We start from the raw sequence: 21,340 nt of genomic DNA on the forward strand, positions 1-21,340 counted from the left end.
CAATATAAACAGTATTTTTACCTCATGTGGATGGGAGCACTGGTATGTGAAACAGTTATATTATGTAATGTACTAAAGTAAAGCTGTGAGTTCAGGAGTGATTGTGCTAATTATGTTTCAGTTTGGAAAATGCTCCTCAATTTTGCATTGCCTTTATGTCACTTTTAAGCAGCTTATGTAGTTGTATTATTGGAAAACAAGTTGAATTAAATCAAATGTGGTTCAGCAAGACAGACAGAGAAAACATCAAAAATGTCTGTTGAGTTTCATATCTAAAATTTCACACAATAATTCAAACAGAAGTACAAGTGCATGTACTTTAAATATGTTCAGTTGTATATCTGAGGCCACTCATGGTAAGTCACTGTTTGCATATTTATTAACATCTGTTAATTTTTATGTGACTTACCAACGTACATAATGGAGGTTCCTATCATGTCACACATTGCTGGCGGAAGAAACAGGAATGGATTGAATCTTTGATTGGTGTTCATTTGTGGTTCTGGATGCCTTCTGTCTTGTATTAATACAATATAGAATACAAAAATGCAACTTAGTTCACCAAGGAACATGCCAACTGCCTATAAGAAAAAAGGATGTATATCACAAAATGAAGTGAAAATTAATAGCTGCTTAAAAGAACTTCAGTGTTAAATGGGATCTAGTGATCACCAACTATATATTATAAAAACATGCAATGAATCAGTAGCATGCTGGTGCAGAAACATTTCCTAGATCAGCACATTGAACACGGCGCTTGTTATATAGTGGATATAAGAAGTGTACACATTCTGTTAAAATGCCAGGTTTTTGTGATATAAAAAAATGAGACCACAATAAATTATTTCAAAACTTTTCCCACCTTTAATGCAACCTATAACCTCTGCAATTCAATTGAAAAATAAACAAATCTGTTAGGGGAAAAAATAAAAAACGTACAAATAAGCTGGTTGCATAAGTGTGCACACCCTTAAACTAATACTGTGTTGAAGCACCATTTGATTTAATTACAGCATTCAATCTTTTTGGGTAGGAGTCTAACAGCATGGCACATCTTGACTTGACAATATTTGCCCACTCTTCCTTGCAAAAGCACTCCAAATCTGAGCTATGGCAGCAATTGTTTTATACCCCCTGCCAACACTGACAGCAATGACTCCTATACTGAGGTGTACACAAATGTCCTGTGTAAACACCTATATAAATGTATACACTCAGCCATACAGATCAAATCAAGATCCTCACGAAAAAGTAAGCCACCCTGGTGAACATCTAGCATAGGTAGGTTACACAATAAGAGAAAGAAACTGCTGTCAAAAAAACAAGAGGGAACATTCCCAGAAAAGGAAGAACTCCATCCAGAGCATAAACAAACATATTAGACATCTTGTGAAGCCCTATAAAGCTAATTATGAAACTAAATTAGCATCTTTAGCTAAGGTAAATCACAAAGCATTCTTTAACTATATTTGAAATCTAAAAGGGAAGGTGCAGCTTTGTACTGAACTAGCTGTGGATGGTACCACTTATGCTGAACCTAAGGACATCGCCAACCTGCTAGCTGACAGGTTTGATGAAAACTTCACCCCTCTGTCCCCACCAATCATACCCCATAACATACCTGTCACCAGTCCTCTGCCGAATATTTCCAGACAGCAGGCCATAGCTGCACTCTCCAAGGCCAAAAAGGCAGCATCTATGGGACCGGACAACATCTAAAACAGGAGTTAGTGGAACCACTGAGCATGCTCTTCAGTCTCAGTCTAAGCACTGTCTTTGTCCCAGCTGAGTGGAAAACAGCAACCATAATCTCCTTGCATAAAGGGGATCCCTCATCTGACCCTGGGAAATATAGACCCATAAGCCTAACCAGCCTTATCTGCAAGGCTATGGAGAGAATCATCATGGATCTTATCAACAAGGATATAGGTGGCCTTCAAACTCTTGACCAGACCCAGTTTGGCTTTGTTAAGGGCAGATCTTGCCTGCTAAACCTGGTGGACTTCTTTGAGAATGTCACCAAGGCCCTGGATGAAGGCAAAACAGTTTATACTGCCTATCTCAACCTAGCCAAGGCCTTTGACACAATCCCTCACTCAGGCATCATTGAGAAACTCAACCAGCTGGAGATTAACCCTTATGTCACAAGATGAGTTGCCAAGTGGCTCACAAACAGTATAGATACAGTCAAAATCGGGGATAGGGGATACCAACTCTACTAGCAGAGCTGATACCAGTGGTATTCCACAGGGATCTGTGCTAGGCCACCTACTGTTTGGTATCTGTTTTTCAGAATTCCAGGTGAAAATAGAATGCCTACTCCTATGCCTTACCAAGTTTGCTGATAACTGCAAACTAGGTGCAAACATCAAATCCCCCAAAGTATTCCACAGGGATCTGTGCTAGGACCCCTACTGTTTGGTATCTATTTTTCAGACGTTTAGGCAAAAATAGATGGCTTATGGCTTACCACGTTTGCTGATGACTGCAAACTGGGTGCAATCATCAAATCCCCCAAAGATGCCAACATACTACAAAATAGACTTAAACAGACAAATAATTGGTGTTAAAGCTATGGACTTAAATGAAACACAAAAAAAGTATTATCATCCCCTTTGGCAAAGGAGAAACCCCTGCTAATTGCAACATTAACAATATCCCCCTGAGTTCAAACCCAGTGGTGAGAGATTTAGGAATGCAAGTTGATGGCAGCCTTAATTTTGATCATCAGGTGTCCACAGTAGTAAGGAAGGCCTTCTCCATTATACACCTCATAAGCAAAGGTACAACATCCAAAGCTAAGGAGGTTATAACTCCCCTGTACTCAACTCTCATCACACCAATAATATAGTACAATGATCCCCTCTATATGTACCTCACCAGACATCTGAAGCAACTGGAAAGGCCTCAGGGGTTCCTCACCAAGAAAATTCAGGGCCTACAACACATGACCAACATGGACAGAGTGAAAACCCTATCAGTTTACACAGTATTGCATAGACTGTTTGGAGGTGACTTTTGCCTGGCCTATAGAGCAGTCTCATGGAGCTGCTGCATATCTGCAAATCCAATGGGACAAGACTCTCTCACAATAGGGATCTTAACCTAACCTGCGATATTAACAGGACATGCTGGAGAGACAGATATGTCTCCCAGAGGTTGCCATTCCTCTGGAACAAACTCACAATTCATGTAAAACAGAGCTCCTTAATGACCCTATTTAAGCATAACCTGGACAATTGGATGGGAAACTTTAAATTTACACAGGGGGTTTCACCTATGTCCCTCTTAGTGCTGATCTTAGATTCATGTGCAGACATAGACTATATATCTTGGTCCATAAAGGAACAAGGGTATAACATGGCTAAGCTTGTAGAGGCCTTAGGGCCAATAGCCTAGTAACCTTCTATGATCTTATGATCATATGATATTACTTATTGTTCAGAAAAAGCATGTTGATGTACAACCTATCTGTTAACTTTTAAGTAAGTTATAACCACACTTTTATTTGTTCTGAATTCTTGAGCAAATGAGTTTAAAGGTATGCTGCTGTCTGTTTGACAGTACTAGGCACTTTACTGGTTTGAAAACCTGGTAAGACACTGTACACTCCAACACTGTCTTTAATTCCTTCTTTTTCTGTAAATGATACATAGAGCAGATAAAGCTCTATCAGCTCACTAAACATAACATTTAATTATGTGTTCTCAAAATGGATACTAAGACACACCTCTCAAGCTTTGTTGTCAAGGTGAATCTCATGGCTTCTATGTCACAATACATAATAAACAGATTATGATTACAGACCCAATCATAATCCTCTATGTTATGCACTTTTCAATGTTGTTATTGTTTAGTCTTTCTATTGAACAGATAGCAGCACCACAAAACTGCATCAGAGAAATCTGGCCATTTTGAAATCTGTAACACACTTCACACAACTGCACACAAAATAAAAGTGTGGCAGAGTAAACTTCTAATAGTTTTGAAAGGTGATGTTTGTTAAAAGTAGTTTTCTCCTGGCTTAAGCCTGAAAGGCAGGTGTGTTACTGCTTTCAAAGTTGTAAAATGCTACACTCATATATATACTTTTTTCAAATATGCTTTTTTTTACTTTCTAACTTGTAATATATTGGGGCAGGTAAAGTTCCATGTATTACAATGAATGATGAACAGATTTATCTGATTAAAAGTGATATATTATGTGTTCTTGTAATGGATATCAAGTTCACTTCAAAATAGTTGAGGTGACTTTCGTGGCATCCATTTTTTGAACACATAATAAACTGGTTATGAGCAGAGACCTGATCACAATCCTCTATATTGTGCAGTTTTTTTAATTGTTTATTATTTATTTATTTACTTAAATGTCTTAGCCATAGCAGAGCAGTGATAACTAATGACCTGTTTCATTCTCAGCCCAGGAAATTGTTAAAGTTTGACAATAATAGAAATATATTGCAAGACATAAATTATATATAATTATAGAGTGATTGAGAAAATACAGGAAGTATATACCATAACAGAAATAAGTATACATATGTGGAATTTCCATAGAGACAGCTGAGCAGGTTTATAAAGCATATGTTGCATTGTTGCATACATTTACATACAAATGAATACACCTTTCAGCAGAGGATTATATAGATAGCTGAAGTTGCTTACAATACAGACCTAAAGTTTGAAGTACTTTAGCAATGCATTAGTATAGCAAAAGTTTTAGGAATTTTCAATCAATATACAGTACATAAGTACCCACAATGTCTGATGCCTCTTGCTCATTGTGGCACCCTTAGTGTGTAATTGCTGAAATATATTAAAACATTCAGTACTGATGACTACACTCATCCATTTAAATACCCAGTATACAGTACATATTATGTTGTACAGGTGTAAGAAGATATGCATATCCAGCTGGTGCAGGAGGCTTGAATAGCTTCTATATGCCTCAGCAAATTCTGTTTAACTGTAGTAATTTGATCATTGTACTATTAGCCATGTCACACATCACGAGGCAGCCATGAGCAAACAGACTATGTTGATGATGCTGCTGGGCTAAAGAGAAGCATGAGTTAAAATACCGAGTGACCATAAAATAACAGTAGTCAACGACGTGGCCCAGCGGCACCGTAAATGACCATTAATAAAAACACCAAAGACTTAAAAGGTGCTGCCACACAAAAGTCAAATAAAGCGCCAGCATCAGCAGTTGAAGAAATAAACAGCTGGTTGAGACAGCCTTTCACGACATCATCAGCAGCTAATCACAAATCAATCAGTCGTAGAAAAACAAAATATCTTAATTAACAGATGTCACATAATAAATAATCAATAAATGAGTATTATTACACAAAAAATAATATATGTTGTGTTTATTAATTGGACGCCTAATGGTTCAGCTAGCCAATGGTGGTTCTATAATCCATAATAGATATGGGCCAAAATGATAGAATAAGGGCTATGTTCATAAATAACCAACACCCCAGGCCTCATACTTTTATTAGAATTATTTTAATAATTAATACTTCATTTTTAATTTATATATTTACACACATATTATGACTATATATCTAGATTAGTATATTATATGTGTTTTTTTCAATTTTCAAATATTTTTTGTGATTTCTATGATCTGTGGCTTTTTGTTGGTTGTGATTTAATACAGCTTATAAGTGTTCATGCTTTTTTCTGCTATTTGCTTTGACATGCTTTTGAACTGTGACTGATACAAAAAAGAAGCTGCTGATATGCTGTTCTTTTTTCTTTTTTTAACTGCATTTTATCAATTTGGATGTTGGATTATTTTATGGGCACATGGGTATTATTGTCAATATTGGCATGGTGCACTCTTCAGTTATTTTGTCTTCATAAACAGACTATGTTATTCAACATTGCTAGTTATCCTTCATTTACATTTCCCTCACAGTTAGCTTGCGGTCCCCTCACACTTAGCTTGCAACCTGTCACACGTAGCTTACAGTCCCCCATACTTAGCTTACAGTCCCCCACACTTAGCTTACAGTGCCTCGCACATAGCTTACAGTCCCTCACATGTAGGTTACAGTCCTCTCACACATAGTTTACAGTCCCTCACATGTAGGTTGCAGTCCTCTCACACATAGCTTACAGTCCCTCACACATAGCTTACAGTCCCTCACATGTAGCTTGCAGCCCATCACACATATCTTACAGTCCCCCACACATAGGATACAGTCCCCTCACACATAGCATACAGCCCCTCACATGTAGCTTGCAGCCCATCGCACATAGCTTACAGTCCCCCACACTTAGCTTACAGTCCCTCACACATAACTTACATTCCCTCACATTGAGCTTACAGTCCCTCACACTTAGTTTAAAGTCCTCAGACATAACTTACAGTCTCCTTGCACTTAGCTTGCAGCCTGTCACATGTAGCTTACAGTTCCCCACACTTAGCTTACAGTCCCCTCACACGTAGCTTACAGTGCCTCACACATAGCTTACAGTCCCTCACATGTAGCTTACAGTCCCTCACATTTAGTTTAAAGTCCTCACACTTAGCTTACAGTCCTCACACTTAGCTTTCAGTCCTCAAATTTAGCTTACAGTCCCAAGAAAATGCAGCATGCAACTGAGTCATTGGCATGTTTCAGTAGTTTGTAGCAGAGATGTAGCTAGCTGTTCTGCCACCTGATGCCATCCCCTGGTCTAGAACCCCACTCCCCAACTGCAGAGGTGTAGCTAGCTATTCTGCCACCTGATGCCATCCCCTGATCTAGAACCCCACTCCCCAACTGTAGAGGTCTAGCAAGCTATTTGCCACCTGATGTCATCCCCTGATCTAGAACCCCCCCCAACTTTAAGTTGAGCAGTAACTCTTCTTTCTTCAACTGTTGCAACTGCTTGCTACCATGTATCAAGCATCAGTTGCAGTTTATGCCACACATTTACCACTAACTTCTGAATTATGCCAACAAATGCAATACCAGCATATGAATGATGGTAATCTGCAGTGCACTGAAACCTCATCCATCTGCCAGTCGTGATCTCTAGTACTTTGCTACCAGGGTAGCTGTTCCCTTTACCCCACTCAAGCTATGCTACTAGTTGAAGTGCAACACTGTAAGATATATAAGACCACAGCAAATCAAGAATGCTTTTACATATCAGCTACTTGCGCAATGATCTGTTTTATATAATTAGAGGAATGAAAAAATTCTTAGGATCAAAGATAATAATTTTCTGGTATATGGCCTTCATAGCAAAAAGCAACAGAGCTTATATTTTCAAAACAATCAGCATCATAAAGCTAACCGATTATCTGAACTGTGCATTAAACAAGTGTTGCAGCTGCAATATTAAAATTAAATGCAAGAAAACAAGAGCATGAATGATACAAGTACTTTCTGAAATAATGAAAGGGACAAATGCCAGTAAACAATACAGATATTCATACTGGAATAAGAACCACCCTTATCATAAAAGTTTCAGAAAGCTAATATAAGATTTTCCAGAATGAGCCATTACTGTAGGGAGGGGCTATGATGACCATTTGATGCTTGAAGGACTAAAAACTCATCTTCTGTATACAATATAAGTCAAACTGTATAACTCACAGAGCAGTTCTGCTTAAGGAGATGACCCTTCAATAAGCAACATGGTCTAGTATAATCAGCAGAGTTCATATGGTGGTAGGAGATCCCAGCATATAACAATGCATTCATATTCAGAACTTTGTGATGTACTCTAACTAACAAGTAATCCCCGATAAAAGAATACAGCAGTGATGGTGGGCAACTTCTCATCTGGAAAATAGGCAGAGGCTTCTTTTTACAGTATAAGAAAGTAAGAAGTTTGATGTTTTCCAATGTTCTCAATTAATATTTGCTGAATCTTACTCAGACAAAGCACTTTTGACTTATGAACTGATGCTATCAATGCCATGTGACTTAATTGTTTCTAGGGATAGACATTTTTATTATACTAACATTTCTGACAAAGATTCAAATTAGAAGAACTATCACCTTTGTTCTACTATACCATACGACCCTCACCAATCCAGTAGTTTAGTGAGCAGGAGCGGCTTAAGGTCAACCGGTGCCCTAGGCAAAATGGCTCCAGGGTGCCCTCACCACACCACCTGGTGCCCCCATCTTGGTCTACCTACACCAAATAAATACTGGAAAAGCACCCCTGCTAGAGCGGCACCCTAGGCAACCGCCAGGTTGGCCTATGCTTAAGTCCAGCTATGTTAGTGAGTGTTTCATAAAGATACTGTCTACTGTCAGCCATTTGTCTTGTTCGCTCCTCCATTATGAGCAATTAAATATTCTGCATTGCTAAATGCAGAGCTGGCCCATTACTGGATATTTAAAAACTATATTCAACAAATGTTTTTCCAGAAGTGTATGCATGACCTGATCTGCCATTTTATTCAAGTTGTATGGCATTCTTTATTATGTGTCCACTTTTCTTGCTTGCCTTTTTGCTGTTTTATTACTGTTTTATGTGCATTTGAAGTAAGGTAATTCTTTTAATGTTGATGTTTTGCCTATAATGTTGCATACAAAGAGTTTACTTTGCTTTATTGCAGGACTATTTCATGCCAGTAATAATTTTAGCCAGTGGAGTGAAAGCTCTGTAAACATATGTAAAGTCAAATTGACATGCAATTATAGTCTGCTCAAATTTAAATAACCTTTTATGAGAATAGACACACATTTATGATAGTTTTTTTTTTTGAAAAGCAAAGGAAATGGAGAAATGGATATACACATGCAAAGAGAAAGAACGGAAATGTGGCATAAATCTACAAGGTCAAATATTATTTATGTTATAAACTATAGGTAGAAAATGTTCCTCGCTGTTATAAAGACATAATCAGTACAGGGCAGAATGTGCATAAAATCAGAGAAGCCAATGTTAAAGACACACTTACTAACACTGGACTGAGATAAAGGGGCACAACAAAAATATTTATACATAAATGTTATTGCCATCCTTCCTACATCAGTAGACAATTGCTACTGTCCTTGGCATGTCATCACAAGTTTGTTATTATATTTCTTTGAATGGTATTCCCCCTTTGCCTACTTATTTTAATGACAGGTCAAACTCTATATTATTAGCTCCAGTGGTGCAGGGAGATATAACCCTAACTATGACCAGGTGATCCGAGTTCAATTAGCAAATCAGGCATCTGCTGGAGCTGGTGTGGGGGAAAAAAGGAGTGATGAGGCATAGCCTGATCACCTGTCTGTGTGGGAGAGACTGCAGTGTGTGTGTGTGTGTGTGTGTAGTGTATGGGGGCACAGTCACCATGGCTTCATTTCCAGTGGATACTAGCGATCACATGTAAGTACTTGTCTTCAAGGTCAACTTACCGCATCCCACATGAAGATGTGAACTTGTACCACAAAGACCCATTGAGTGTCAAACCCTGGATGCTACAATCATGCACAAGGAGCTCAGGGTTTAAGGGTAACACCCACCTGTCAATCAATTACCAAAGCAGGCCACAGTATAACAAATGCATTCCAGACACTATACATCCTAGTCAGCCGGGCAAGCTTTAACCCCTGCAACTCTCCCTGGATGGGGCATACCTGATGGTAGACATTGCATGAATAATCAAATGCCATTCAGTGTAAGCATAACGTGACTAAGGACTACTAGTGTAGGTACCAAGGTCTAAAAAAGACTGAACAACTGCAATGTTGCAGTTTTTTTCTTCTTCTTTATGCCTACTTTTCACAGTGGACCTTTTGCTTCAGTTAAAGCTTGTCCTGTACTGCACTGCATTTATTTTTCCTTCTTTTTCACTGCAAGCTGTATCTGTATTTCTGCTATTATTTTGTTGTTTTGGTTTTCTTGACCCACAGACAAGTGAATCATTATTCACATTCTTTAAATTCAGTTATATGATTGGATTCTACTGCATTGTCACATCAGAAAAGTTAATATTTGTGTATAAGCTTTGTCAACATCAATATGTAGATTACAAACAGTTTTTCCTCAGTTAGATGGCACATCTGGAGGTGTGATGTGGAAGAAAGAGGTAGCTGGGAACATATGTTATGGGAGTGTAATGAATTAGCAGACTTTAAAAATTCCCTACAGAATACTCTGTCAAGAATACTGGGTGAGCAAATGAGTGCAACTTAGGAATTTTTTTTTTTTTGAGCTGGGATACAGGATCTGAATTGCTTGGACATAGTAAGGCCTTAAGTTTAATTTTGGTGGCTGCCAGAAAAGCAATCACTAGAAAACGGAAATCTAAATCAGCTATACTTGAAGTAGTGAATATTGTAACCAAGGTAAAAGAACAGGAAGTGGGATCTTTAGAAAAGGGTAGGAGTAAATTACAGAGATAAAAATGGAAATTGTGAGGATAATATATGCAGAAAATGTTTTGGAGGAAGAATGAGGTTTAACAGAAAGCAGAAATTTAATAATTTTTTAATTTATTTTATTTGCAGTTTGTTAACCGGGAAAGTCCATTGGGCCAGAATGAGCCCATTTTCAATGGAGGCCCCAGGGAGAAGAGCTCCATATACAATTATTACAAAGCTAATATCAACAAAGTTAACAGGTACAATACTTTCAAAAACTACTAAAACAAGGTAATATAGAAGACAGAATAATAACATTTGAGCAACACAGTAATATAAAATACAGAATAATAACATTTGAGCAAGGTGTTGTAACAAAGTATTGAATGAAATTAAAACAAGTATTTTGGAGTACATAAGTATAATTTGGAGTGCAGGCATTTATGCAGTTAAAGTTTCATGAGGTGCGAGTGAGGAAGAATTAGAGGAGGAGAGTAGAACAGAGAAAGGTGAATAGGCTGAGTTATGAGAAAGAAAAAAGGAGAGGGAGTGGAAATGAAATGAAGGGAGTCATTAGGGTGAGTTATGAGAAAGGAACAAAGGGAGAGGGAGTGGAAACGAAATGAAGGGAGTCACTAGGGTGAGTTATGAGAAAGGAACAAAGGGAGAGGGAGTGGAAATGAAATGAAGGGAGTCACTAGGGTGAGTTATGAGAAAGGAAAAAAAGGGACAGGGAGTGGAAATTAAAGGAAGGGAGTCACTAGGGTGAGTTATGAGAAAGGTGAAAAGGGAGAGGGAGTGGAAATGAAATGAAGGGAGTCACTAGGGTGAGTTATGAGAAAGGTGAAAAGGGAGAGGGAGTGGAAATGAAATGAAGGGAGTCACTAGGGTGAGTTATGAGAAAGGAGAAAGGGAGAGAGAGTAGAAATGAAATGAAGGGGGTTACTAGGGCGAGTTATGATAAAGGAAAAAGGGAGAGGGAGTGGAAATGAAATGAAGGGAGTCACTAGGGTGAGTTATGATAAAGGAAAAAGGGAGAGGGAGTGGAAATAAAATGAAGGGAGTCACCAGGGTGAGTTATGAGAAAGGAAAAAAGGAGAGGGAGTGGAAATGAAATGAAGGGGGTTACTAGGGCGAGTTATGAGAAAGGAAAAAGGGAGAGGGAGTGGAAATGAAATGAAGGGAGTCACTAGGTGAGTTACAGAGAAAGGAAAAAGGAGAGGGAGTGGAAAGTTGAAATGAAGGAGTCACTAGGGTGAGTTATGAGAAAGGAAAAGGGAGAGGGAGTGAAGTTGGCACTGAATCGAACTGCCAGGATATTGGCAAGATCCTTCGGATCAGTATATTTAATGCCATTCTGTTTTAGCTCAGAGCAGATCTGAGCATTGCCATTTAGATTCTTGACATAGTTATAGAATGCTTTGTGGTTGTCTTTGGAATCTTTGGCAATTTTATTTTCAGAAACTAGCTTTGGAGGATTTTATGAGGCATCTCAGTTTCTTACTGAGGCTAGTAAGGGAGTTTTTTGCATCCTGATTTTCCTCTTTTCTGCAAAAGTTTCTTCCTTTTGTTGTAAAGTTTGTTTATGGCAGGGGACCACCAGATTGGCTTCCTTTGTTTGGATGAGAGCATTTTGGTTCTATTTGGGATGGCACGATTCATGCATGAGTGGATGTGCTTGCACAGTGCCTTAGTGTAGGATTCAGCAGTTGAACTTTCAGTTCCCATCTGCATGGGTGTCATGAAGTTTGTCACTTCTGACTTGAGTAGCATGAAGTTGGCTTTGGAGAAGTTTTTTATGGTGGTTTCTTTACTGGGGGTTGGGGTGGGATGTGAATGTTAAGGGTGATTAGCTTATGGTCAGACCTGACTAACGAGGGGGTGACCATAGGTATGGAGCATTGATTTCCCATGTTGGTAATGACCAGGTCTAGGATATTGGAGCCCCTGGTGGGACTATGGATTAGTTGATCCAGGGCGTTGGAATTTATGAATTCCAAGAACCGTTGCGCAAAGGTGTTGGGACATGAGTAGTTTTCCCAGTTAATGGCAGGGTAGTTAAAATCACCCAGTATTAGGGTGTTTGGTTCTATCTTAATATTTTCCAGTATTCTTCCAGAATTCTTCTTCTTCTTTATGCCTACTTTTCACAGTGGACCATTTGCTTCAGTTAAAGCTTGTCCTGTACTGCACTGCATTTATTTTTCCTTCCTTTTCACTGCAAGCTGTATCTGTATTTCTGCTATTATTTTGTTGTTTTGGTTTTCTTGACCCACAGACAAGTGAATCATTATTCACATTCTTTAAATTCAGTTATATGATTGGATTCTACAGCATTGTCACATCAGAAAAGTTAATATTTGTTTATAAGCTTTGTCAACATCAATATGTAGATTACAAACAGTTTTTCCTCAGTTAGATGGCACATCTGGAGATGTGATGTGGAAGAAAGAGGTAGCTGGGAACATATGTTATGGGAGTGTAATGAGTTAGCAGACTTTAAAAATTCCCTACAGAATACTCTGTCAGGAATACTGGGTGAGCAAATAAGTGCAACTTAGGAAATTATTTATTTTTTTTGAGCTGGGATACAGGATCTGAATTGCTTGGACATAGTAAGGCATTACGTTTAATTTTGGTGGCTGCCGGAAAAGCAATCACTAGAAAATGGAAATCTAAATCAGCTAGACTTGAAGTAGTGAATATTGTAACCAAGCTAAAAGAACAGGAAGTGGGATCTTTAGAAAAGGGTAGGAGTGAATTACAGAGATAAAAATGGAAATTGTGAGGATAATATATGCAGAAAATGTTTTGCAGGAAGAATGAGGTTTAACAGAAAGCAGGAATTTAATAATTTATTTATTTATTTTATTTGCAGTTTGTTAACCGGGAAAGTCCATTGGGCCAGAATGAGCCCGTTTTCAATGGAGGCCCCAGGAAGAAGAGCTCCATATACAATTGTTACAAAGCTAATATCAACAAAGTTAACAGGTACAATACTTTCAAAAACTACTAAAACAGAGTTATATAGAAGACATAATAATAACATTTGAGCAAGGTGTTGTAACAAAGTATTGAATGAAATTAAAACAAGTATTTTGGAGTACATAAGTATAATTTGGAGTGCAGGCATTTATGCAGTTAAAGTTTCATGAGGTGAGATGGAGGAAGAATTAGAGGAGGAGAATAGAACAGTGAAAGATGAATAGGCTGAGTTATGAGAAAGGAAAAAGGGAGAGGGAGTGGAAATGAAATGAAGGGAGTCACTAGGGTGTGTTATGAGAAAGGAAAAAGGGAGAGGGAGGAAATGAAATGAAGGGAGTCACTAGGGTGAGTTATGAGAAAGGAAAAAAGGGAGAGGGAGTGGAAATGAAATGAAGGGAGTCACTAGGGTGAGTTATAGAAAGGAAAAAAGGGTGAGGGAGTGGAAATGAAATGAAGGGAGTCACTAGGGTGAGTTATGAGAAAGGAAAAAGGGAGAGGGAGTGGAAATGAAATGAAGGGAGTTACTAGGGTGAGTTAAGAGAAAGCAGGAAAGGGGAGAGGAGTAGAAATGAAATGAAGGAGTCACTAGGGTGAGTTATGAGAAAGGAAAAAAGGAGAGGAGTGGAAATGAAATGAAGGAGTCACTAGGGTGAGTTATAGAAAGGAAAAAGGGAGGGAGTGGAAATGAAAGGAAGGAGTCACTAGGGTGAGTTATGAGAAAGGAGGAAAGGGAGAGGGAGTGGAAATGAAGGGAGTCACTAGGGTGAGTTATGAGAAAGTAAAAAAGGGAGAGGGAGTGGAAATGAAATGAAGGGAGTCACTAGGGTGAGTTATGAGAAAGGAAAAATGACAGAGGGAGTGGAAATGAAATGAAGGGTTCACTAGGGTGAGTTATGAGAAAGGAACAAAGGGTGATGGAGTGGAAATGAAATGAAAGGAGTCACTAGGGTGAGTTATGAGAAAGGAAAAAAGGGAGAGGGAGTGGAAATGAAATGAAGGGAGTCACTAGGCTGAGTTATGAGAAAGGAACAAAGGGTGAGGGAGTGGAAATGAAATGAAGGGAGTCACTAGGATGAGGTATGAGAAAAGAAAAAAGGGAGCGGGAGTGGAAATGAAATGAAGGGAGTCACTAGGGTGAGTTATGAGAAAGGAAAAACGGGAGAGGGAGTGGCAATGAAATGAAGGAGTCACTAGGGTGAGTTATGAGAAAGGAACAAAGGGAGAGGGAGTGGAAATGAAATGAAGGGAGTCACTAGGGTGAGTTATGAGAAAGGAAAAAGGGAGAGGGAGTGGAAATGAAATGATGGGAGTCACTAGGGTGAGTTATGAGAAAGGAAAAAGGGAGAGGGAGTGGAAATGAAATGATGGGAGTCACTAGGGTGAGTTATGAGAAAGGAGGAAAGGGAGAGGGAGTAGAAATGAAATGAAGGGAGTCACTAGGGTGAGTTATGAGAAAGGAGGAAAGGGAGAGGGAGTAGAAATGAAATGAAGGGAGTCACTAGGGTGAGTTATAGAAAGGAAAAAAGGGTGAGGGAGTGGAAATGAAATGAAGGGAGTCACTAGGGTGAGTTAAGAGAAAGCAGGAAAGGGAGAGGGAGTAGAAATGAAATGAAGGGAGTCACGAGGGTGAGTTATGAGAAAGGAAAAAAGGGAGAGGGAGTGGAAATGAAATGAAGGGAGTCACTAGGTGAGGTATGAGAAAGGAGAAAAGGGAGAGGGAGTGGAAATGAAATGAAGGGAATCACTAGGGTGAGTTTTGAGAAAGGAGGAAAAAAAAGGAAGGGGGAGCAGAAATGATATAGAGGTGGTCAGGTGGGGTGAGAACATGAGCATTCCCAATGAGAAGAGAGATGGGAATGGAGCATGCTCCTGAAGGCGGAGTAGTTTTGGGTGGTTCGAATGTGGGTTGGGTGGGGTGGGAGTGAGTTCCATAGACAAGCAAGGGAGAAAGACAGGAGAACTTGCCCAGGTGCGCATAAAGGTTGTACACTTCAAGGAGGTTCTGGTTACTGGACCAGAGTAGTCTGTTAGGATGATGCAAGGTGAGTATGGAGGAGAGGGATGGGCAGTTAGCGGGTTTGAAAATGAGTTTGTGAGCAGTTAGCAGTTGAATGTAAGAGAGATAGTGGGGGAGTTCCAGCCAGTTCTAGGAGTGGAGTGCATCACAGTGGTGGGAGGAGGATTTGGTCACAAACTTAAAGATTTTATTGTAGCAGGATGACAGTTTTGACTTTAGGGAAGATTGAAGGTTGATGAGGAGAGGGGCTCCATATAAGAGAGAGGGGATGAAATAGGAAATTGAGAGTATATGTTTGGATGAGGGCGTGCGATATCGGCTGTGATGATACAGCATTCTGAACTTTTGGTGTATTTTCTTAATACTTGTTTGTATATGAATGTCAAACTATACATTTTCATTAATGATAATACCTAGAAGGTTTGTATGGGAGACTATTTCAATGGGAATCTTATTCTGATTGACTATGGAGAAGGAACTTTTATCAATAGAGGTGTTTTTAGATGAGGTAAGATCATGATTTTGGTTTTGGATGCATTAAGAGCAAGGTGATTATTCAGTATCCAAGACTCTTTACAAGAGAAGGCATCTTGTATTAGTTGCATGAGTTTGGGAAGAGATTGAGAATAGCAAATTATGGTGGAATCGTTCGTGTATTGGATAAGTTTGGTATTAAGCATTGATGAAACTTATTAATGAAGATGTTAAAAAGTAAGGGACCTAGTATAGAGCCTTGTGGAAAGAATAAAGAGGTACTATTGTTTCACTTGACAGCTTGTTGTCTATTATAAAGGTAACTGGAAAACCAGTTAATAGAGGAGGGGGAGAGATTGAGAAGAGAGAGTTTGGACAAGAGAGGTTTGCAGGAAACAGTACAGAAGGCCTTTGATAAGTATAGGAGAAGGGTAGATACAATGTTGCCAGAGTCTCGGGTGCGGTTGATGATGTCAAGGAAGGAGAGAAGGGCAGTGGTAGTCCTATGTCCAGGTCTAAATCCATGTTGAATTGGAGAAAGAAGTTGATTGTCTAGGAGGTAGGGAAAGAGTTGCAAGTGTATACATTTTTCAAGGACTTTTGAGATAAGGGACAGGATGGCTATAGGACGGAAGTTGGAGATTTTAGTATTGTTGCCTCCTTTGTGGAGGGGAATGATGAACGCTTTCTTCCAGAGAAGGGGAACATAGAATTCTTGGACTGAATGGTTGATAAGTATGGTGATGGGAAGGGCTATGCCATCTGCAGCTAGCTTGAGAAAGTTAGATGTAACATAAGTAGATATTAGTGTATGTAATGTTGCTTAGATTATAGATAACATATACTGCTATGGGTTCACTATGAAATCTCAAAATACTGAAATCCCGAATTTCAGTATTTCGAAATTACATAGCAAAAACTTGAATTCCCGAAAACCCATAACTGCTAAACTTAAAAGTCCAAACCTACACTACACACAGAGCACAGACATAAACATACACACAACTTCCCCCCACAAGCACACAGACAAACCTGGAGCACATATAAGCAGGGAAGCAAGCCACCCTGCACCCCCACACCCCCCTACTTATATATACTAACTCCGAGATTGCACAATCAGACACACAAAGGTAACTCACACCCACACATTTCACAGTCCCTCGCACACACACATCACAGTCACAACACACACTGACATACACTAAAGCCCCTAACCAACACACTTACACATACATACATACCTGAACTAACACCTAACCATTCACACACTGCAACACCAGAAGCGCTAATTCAAAATCTCCGTACTTCGGGATTTTGAATTTCGCGCTTCTGGTGTTTCGGGATTTCAAGGCTTCGGTGCTATAATTTTAAAATACTGAAATTCGGGATTTCAGTATTTCGAAATTATGAATGGAACCCACTGCTATATATGCTATAATGTTTGTAAACGTAAACTTAGTAATATGCTTTGATTTCTTTTATATAAAAGTAAGCTTCCCTATGTCACAAGTGATAATTCAGTAAAGGTGTTTATAAAAAAATCTTGTTTTCACACAATTTTTCAGTTCATTGCCTATCTTAAGTTTGCTCTTACTCATACCGCTCAACCTTTTAGTGCAAGAAATTTGGACAAAAACAAACATATTGGGGGACAAAGAGCCAAAATCAAGGATGAATTCTAAATATTGCTCTTGTAAACTTATAAGGTTAGTACAATAGGTTTTGCATATTCTGAAGGATCTGAAGTCTGAAATTTAAATGCCTGTCATTATTTACTGACTTCAAGCCTCAGTGATTTGCCAGAAAATCACACATTTTATGAAAAAAAGAGCAAAAGTATAAGACAAAAATCAGGACATTCTACAAAACGCTGGACGGTTGAAAGGTATGCTCTTATTTTATCCCATTTTATTTCATATTGCCAGGGCCTACTTTTTCTCATTTTTGTGCATTGGTGTAGATAATCTACTCCACTGGTTTTGTTCCATTCGGTTATGCCATTTTCTAAACCAACCTTGCTTGTACCTCCCTTACGTGAACTGCTGATCTCTAATTGATTTGGTATCTTCTCAGCTGTATCTGCTCCTTTCCAGTATCTGTCGTCTGTGGGTCTAGATCTTGGGCAGCTGCTTGTTCTCATGCAGTGTTCCATCCTGACTTGCTTTTATTTTATTTTTACAGCTTACAGTTTCCAGAATTCCAAGTGATTTCTGACGTCTTTAACGTTTAAACTCTAGTGATGTTTTACTTTTTGATTTTCTTTCCTAATTTCATTTTTACTAAGCCTTGGTAACCAGGGTCTTTTGCCTTCATGCACAATTACACTTTGTATTACTTTGGTTATTCTCTGGGTTTCTCTACCACTTTTGGTTCATTACAGAGTAGCTGACACTGTCTGCAATTATTCTAATGTATACAGCGGGCTCATTTTTTTATACTTCCTTACTTTTCAAAACCTTCTTTAGTTGTGTTGCTATTTATGTATGACTGAGTCCTTTTTTATTCAGTTTTATCGTTTTTCCTTTAAATAATCCTTGGCATAATAATGTATGACATATTTTTAGAGCACAGTTCTACTATCAGCCTTCGATTTTAGCACTGTCCTGCTTCATGCTTTTCATATTGTCATCCTTTCTTGGTCCATTAATTTTATGTCCTTCACTCCAGTTTTATGTGGTGTGTCCTTGTTTATCTTTACTGTACAGTATTACACTTTCTTTATTATGCTGTCACTCTCCAAATCAGTCCAGTCTCCTTTTATTGGTCTATATCATTGTGACACTTGATATTTCTTTTATTAATTTCTTTGCTAAACATACTTTCCTAACTGCCACCATACCTGTCAACCTCTTAGAGCAATAAATCTGGACAAAGCCATATATAAAAGTGGGACAAAGGCCCAATAATAGGGACAATTTTGAAATACTGCTCTTACAAACTTAGAAAGTTGATAGAATAACAGGCTTTGCATTAGCATGAATTCTGAAGGATATGAAGTCTGACACTCAGCTGTCTGTCATTATTTTCTAATTTCAGTCTTGAATGATTTTCCATTAATATGCCAGAAAACAACAATTTTATGAAAAACAGACTAAAAATATGAGGCAAAAATCTGGACATTGTGCAAAATCTGTACAGTTGTGAGGTGTGACTGCCACCCATTTATCTCTCACCATATACAGCCACCTGTTTTTCAGCTTTATAGGCATATGCAAGCTTTACATAGATAGAGGGGAGGTCAGTGATGATGGGACACTGTGGATAATAAATTTTGCTTAAATAGGGCCAACAAGGGGCTTTGTTTAACATGAACAGGAAGCTGGTTCCAATAGTGGGGCAACCTCTGTGAGACAAATCTCTCTCTCCAGCAAGTTCTGTTGATGTCACATACTAGGTTAAGATCCTTTGAGCAAATGACCCGTGTGCCATTTAACTTGTGAATGGGCAGAATTTCCATTAAAGCTGGGTCAGAGATTTGCTCAGCATGCAAGGCACAGGTCACCTCTGAGCAGACTGTATGACACAGAGGAAAGTGGCAATGATTTCAGTCTGTCTGCATAAGATAGATCTTGAAGACCCTAAATTTTCTTTGTAAGGAACCTTTGTGGTCTCTTTAATTGCTGCAGGTGTTTGGAATGGAACATACCAAAAGGAGCATTGTGCTCTATTATTGGCCTGATGAGGGAAGAGTACAGGGGGTTATAACCTGTTTTTTCTGGAGTCAATGCCCTTACGTATGAAATGAGCACTATAAAATGCCATTCTTACCACTGTGGAGACATGGTGATTGAAATTAAAGTTGCTATCAACCTTTGTGCAATCTCTTACCACTGACTGTGAGCTTAGGGTATTGCTATTGATGTGGTAGTTTGCAGGAACATCACCCTTGGTGAAGGAAATGATAATGCAATTTTTGCATTAAGTTTAAGACCATGACTTTGGCACCAGTCATTAGTCTGTATAAGACCTTCTTCCAAGATATTGGCATCACTAGGAGTTTCAATGATTGCTCCCAGTTTGCAGTCATCAGCAAACTTTGTCAGCCAAAGTCCTTTAGTTTTAGCCTGCACTTCAAAAAATAGCTTTCGAACAGTAGGGGTCCCAGAACCAGTCCTTGTGGAACATCACTGGTTACAGATCTGGTGGAGGAGGTAGAGTCCCCTATTTTGATCATATGAGTTCTATCAGTTAGCCAGTTTGCAACCCATCTGACAATATATGGGCTGATATCCAGCTGGGTGAGTTTATCAATGATGTCTGAGTGGGGGATTGTGTCAGAGGCCTTGGCTAAGTCTAGGTAGGCCATATGCATACATTTGCTCTTGTCTAGGGCTTTGTTGACTGTCTCAAAGAAGGTCACCAAGTTAAACAGGCATGATCACCCCTTAACAAAGTCAAACTGGGTGGGGTCGAGTATTTGGAGATTTTCTGTATCTTTGTTAATAAGGTCCATGATGATTCGTTCCACGACCTTGCAGATAAGGCTGGTCAGGCTAATGGGTCTGTAGTTCCTGGGGTCCATGGATGCACCTCCTTTGTGCAAAGGGATGACAGTAGTTTTTTTCCGTTCCACTGGGATGAAACTGGTACTTAGACTATGATTAAAAAGCATGTTCAATGTTGATGTTAATTCCTGTTTTAACCCATGTAGAGTACAGCCCAGGATGTTGTCTGGCCCCATAGTGGCTGGGTTTTTGGCTTTAGAGAGGGCATTTAAGACCTGCTCCTCAGAGATACTAGGTGGGAGACAGGTGTTAGGGATGCTTTGGGTTATACGTGGTGGGAACAGGGGAGTGAAGTTTTTACTGAACCTGTCAGACAGCAGGTTTGCTATATCCACAGGTTCTATATATGTAGTACCATTAACTACAAGTTCAGCGCAAATCTGGGCCTTACCTTTGAGGTTACACATATAACTAAAGAACACCTTGTGGTTGTCCTTAGTTAGGGAAGCTAATTTGGATTTGTAGTTAGCTTTGGAGGACTTTACTAGGAGTCTTATTTGCTTGTTTAAGTTGAGGAGAGAGTGTTTCCAGTTTTGAGACCATTCCTTCCTACTCTTAGACAGCAATTTCATTCTCCTATTGTATAGCCTATTAATGGCAGTTGTCCACCAGGCAGGTTTGTTTTTCGTTGAAGATTTTGCTTTGGTTCTATCAGGTAAGGCAGAGTCAATGCAACTGTACAGGTGCTTGTATGAGGCATTGGTGTATAGCTCAGTATAGGTGTCTGCTCCAACAGTGGGGTGGGGCTATGAAGCTATTTATGCCATCATGTTAGCAGTTGTAATTAGCCTTAGAGAAGTTTTTTTACTCTAGTTGTTCCTGGGGAGGGAGGTCTTGTGTTATAGTTATTTCTAGTGAGGCTGATTTGTGGTCAGATCTCACCAGGGATGGCCACACTCTTGGGGTGGTGCAGCAGTCCCCCATGTTGCTAAGCACTAGGTCCAGGATGTTTGAGCCCTTTGTGGGTGTGTCAATCAGCTGGTCCAGAGCATTAGTGTTAACAAGTTCAGAAACCTTTGGGCAAGTGAGTGAGAACATGTATAATT

General features: G+C 39.2%; 1 protein-coding gene across 1 annotated transcript in view; it reads right to left on the bottom strand.

Annotated features, from left to right (window-relative positions):
- The window catches only part of SLC35F6 (solute carrier family 35 member F6), an 802,941-nt gene that overhangs the window by 111,694 nt on the left and 669,907 nt on the right, over positions 1-21,340 (bottom strand). The window contains exon 3 of the mRNA XM_044062685.1: positions 410-581. Within this exon, the coding sequence (XP_043918620.1) occupies positions 410-581 (172 nt within the window). The remainder of the gene's footprint in view (positions 1-409; positions 582-21,340) is intronic.

This window comes from Protopterus annectens, chromosome 2.part1 (genome assembly GCF_019279795.1).
Source record: "Protopterus annectens isolate FY-2018-M chromosome 2.part1, PAN1.0, whole genome shotgun sequence".
Taxonomy (NCBI): Eukaryota; Metazoa; Chordata; order Ceratodontiformes; family Protopteridae; genus Protopterus; species Protopterus annectens.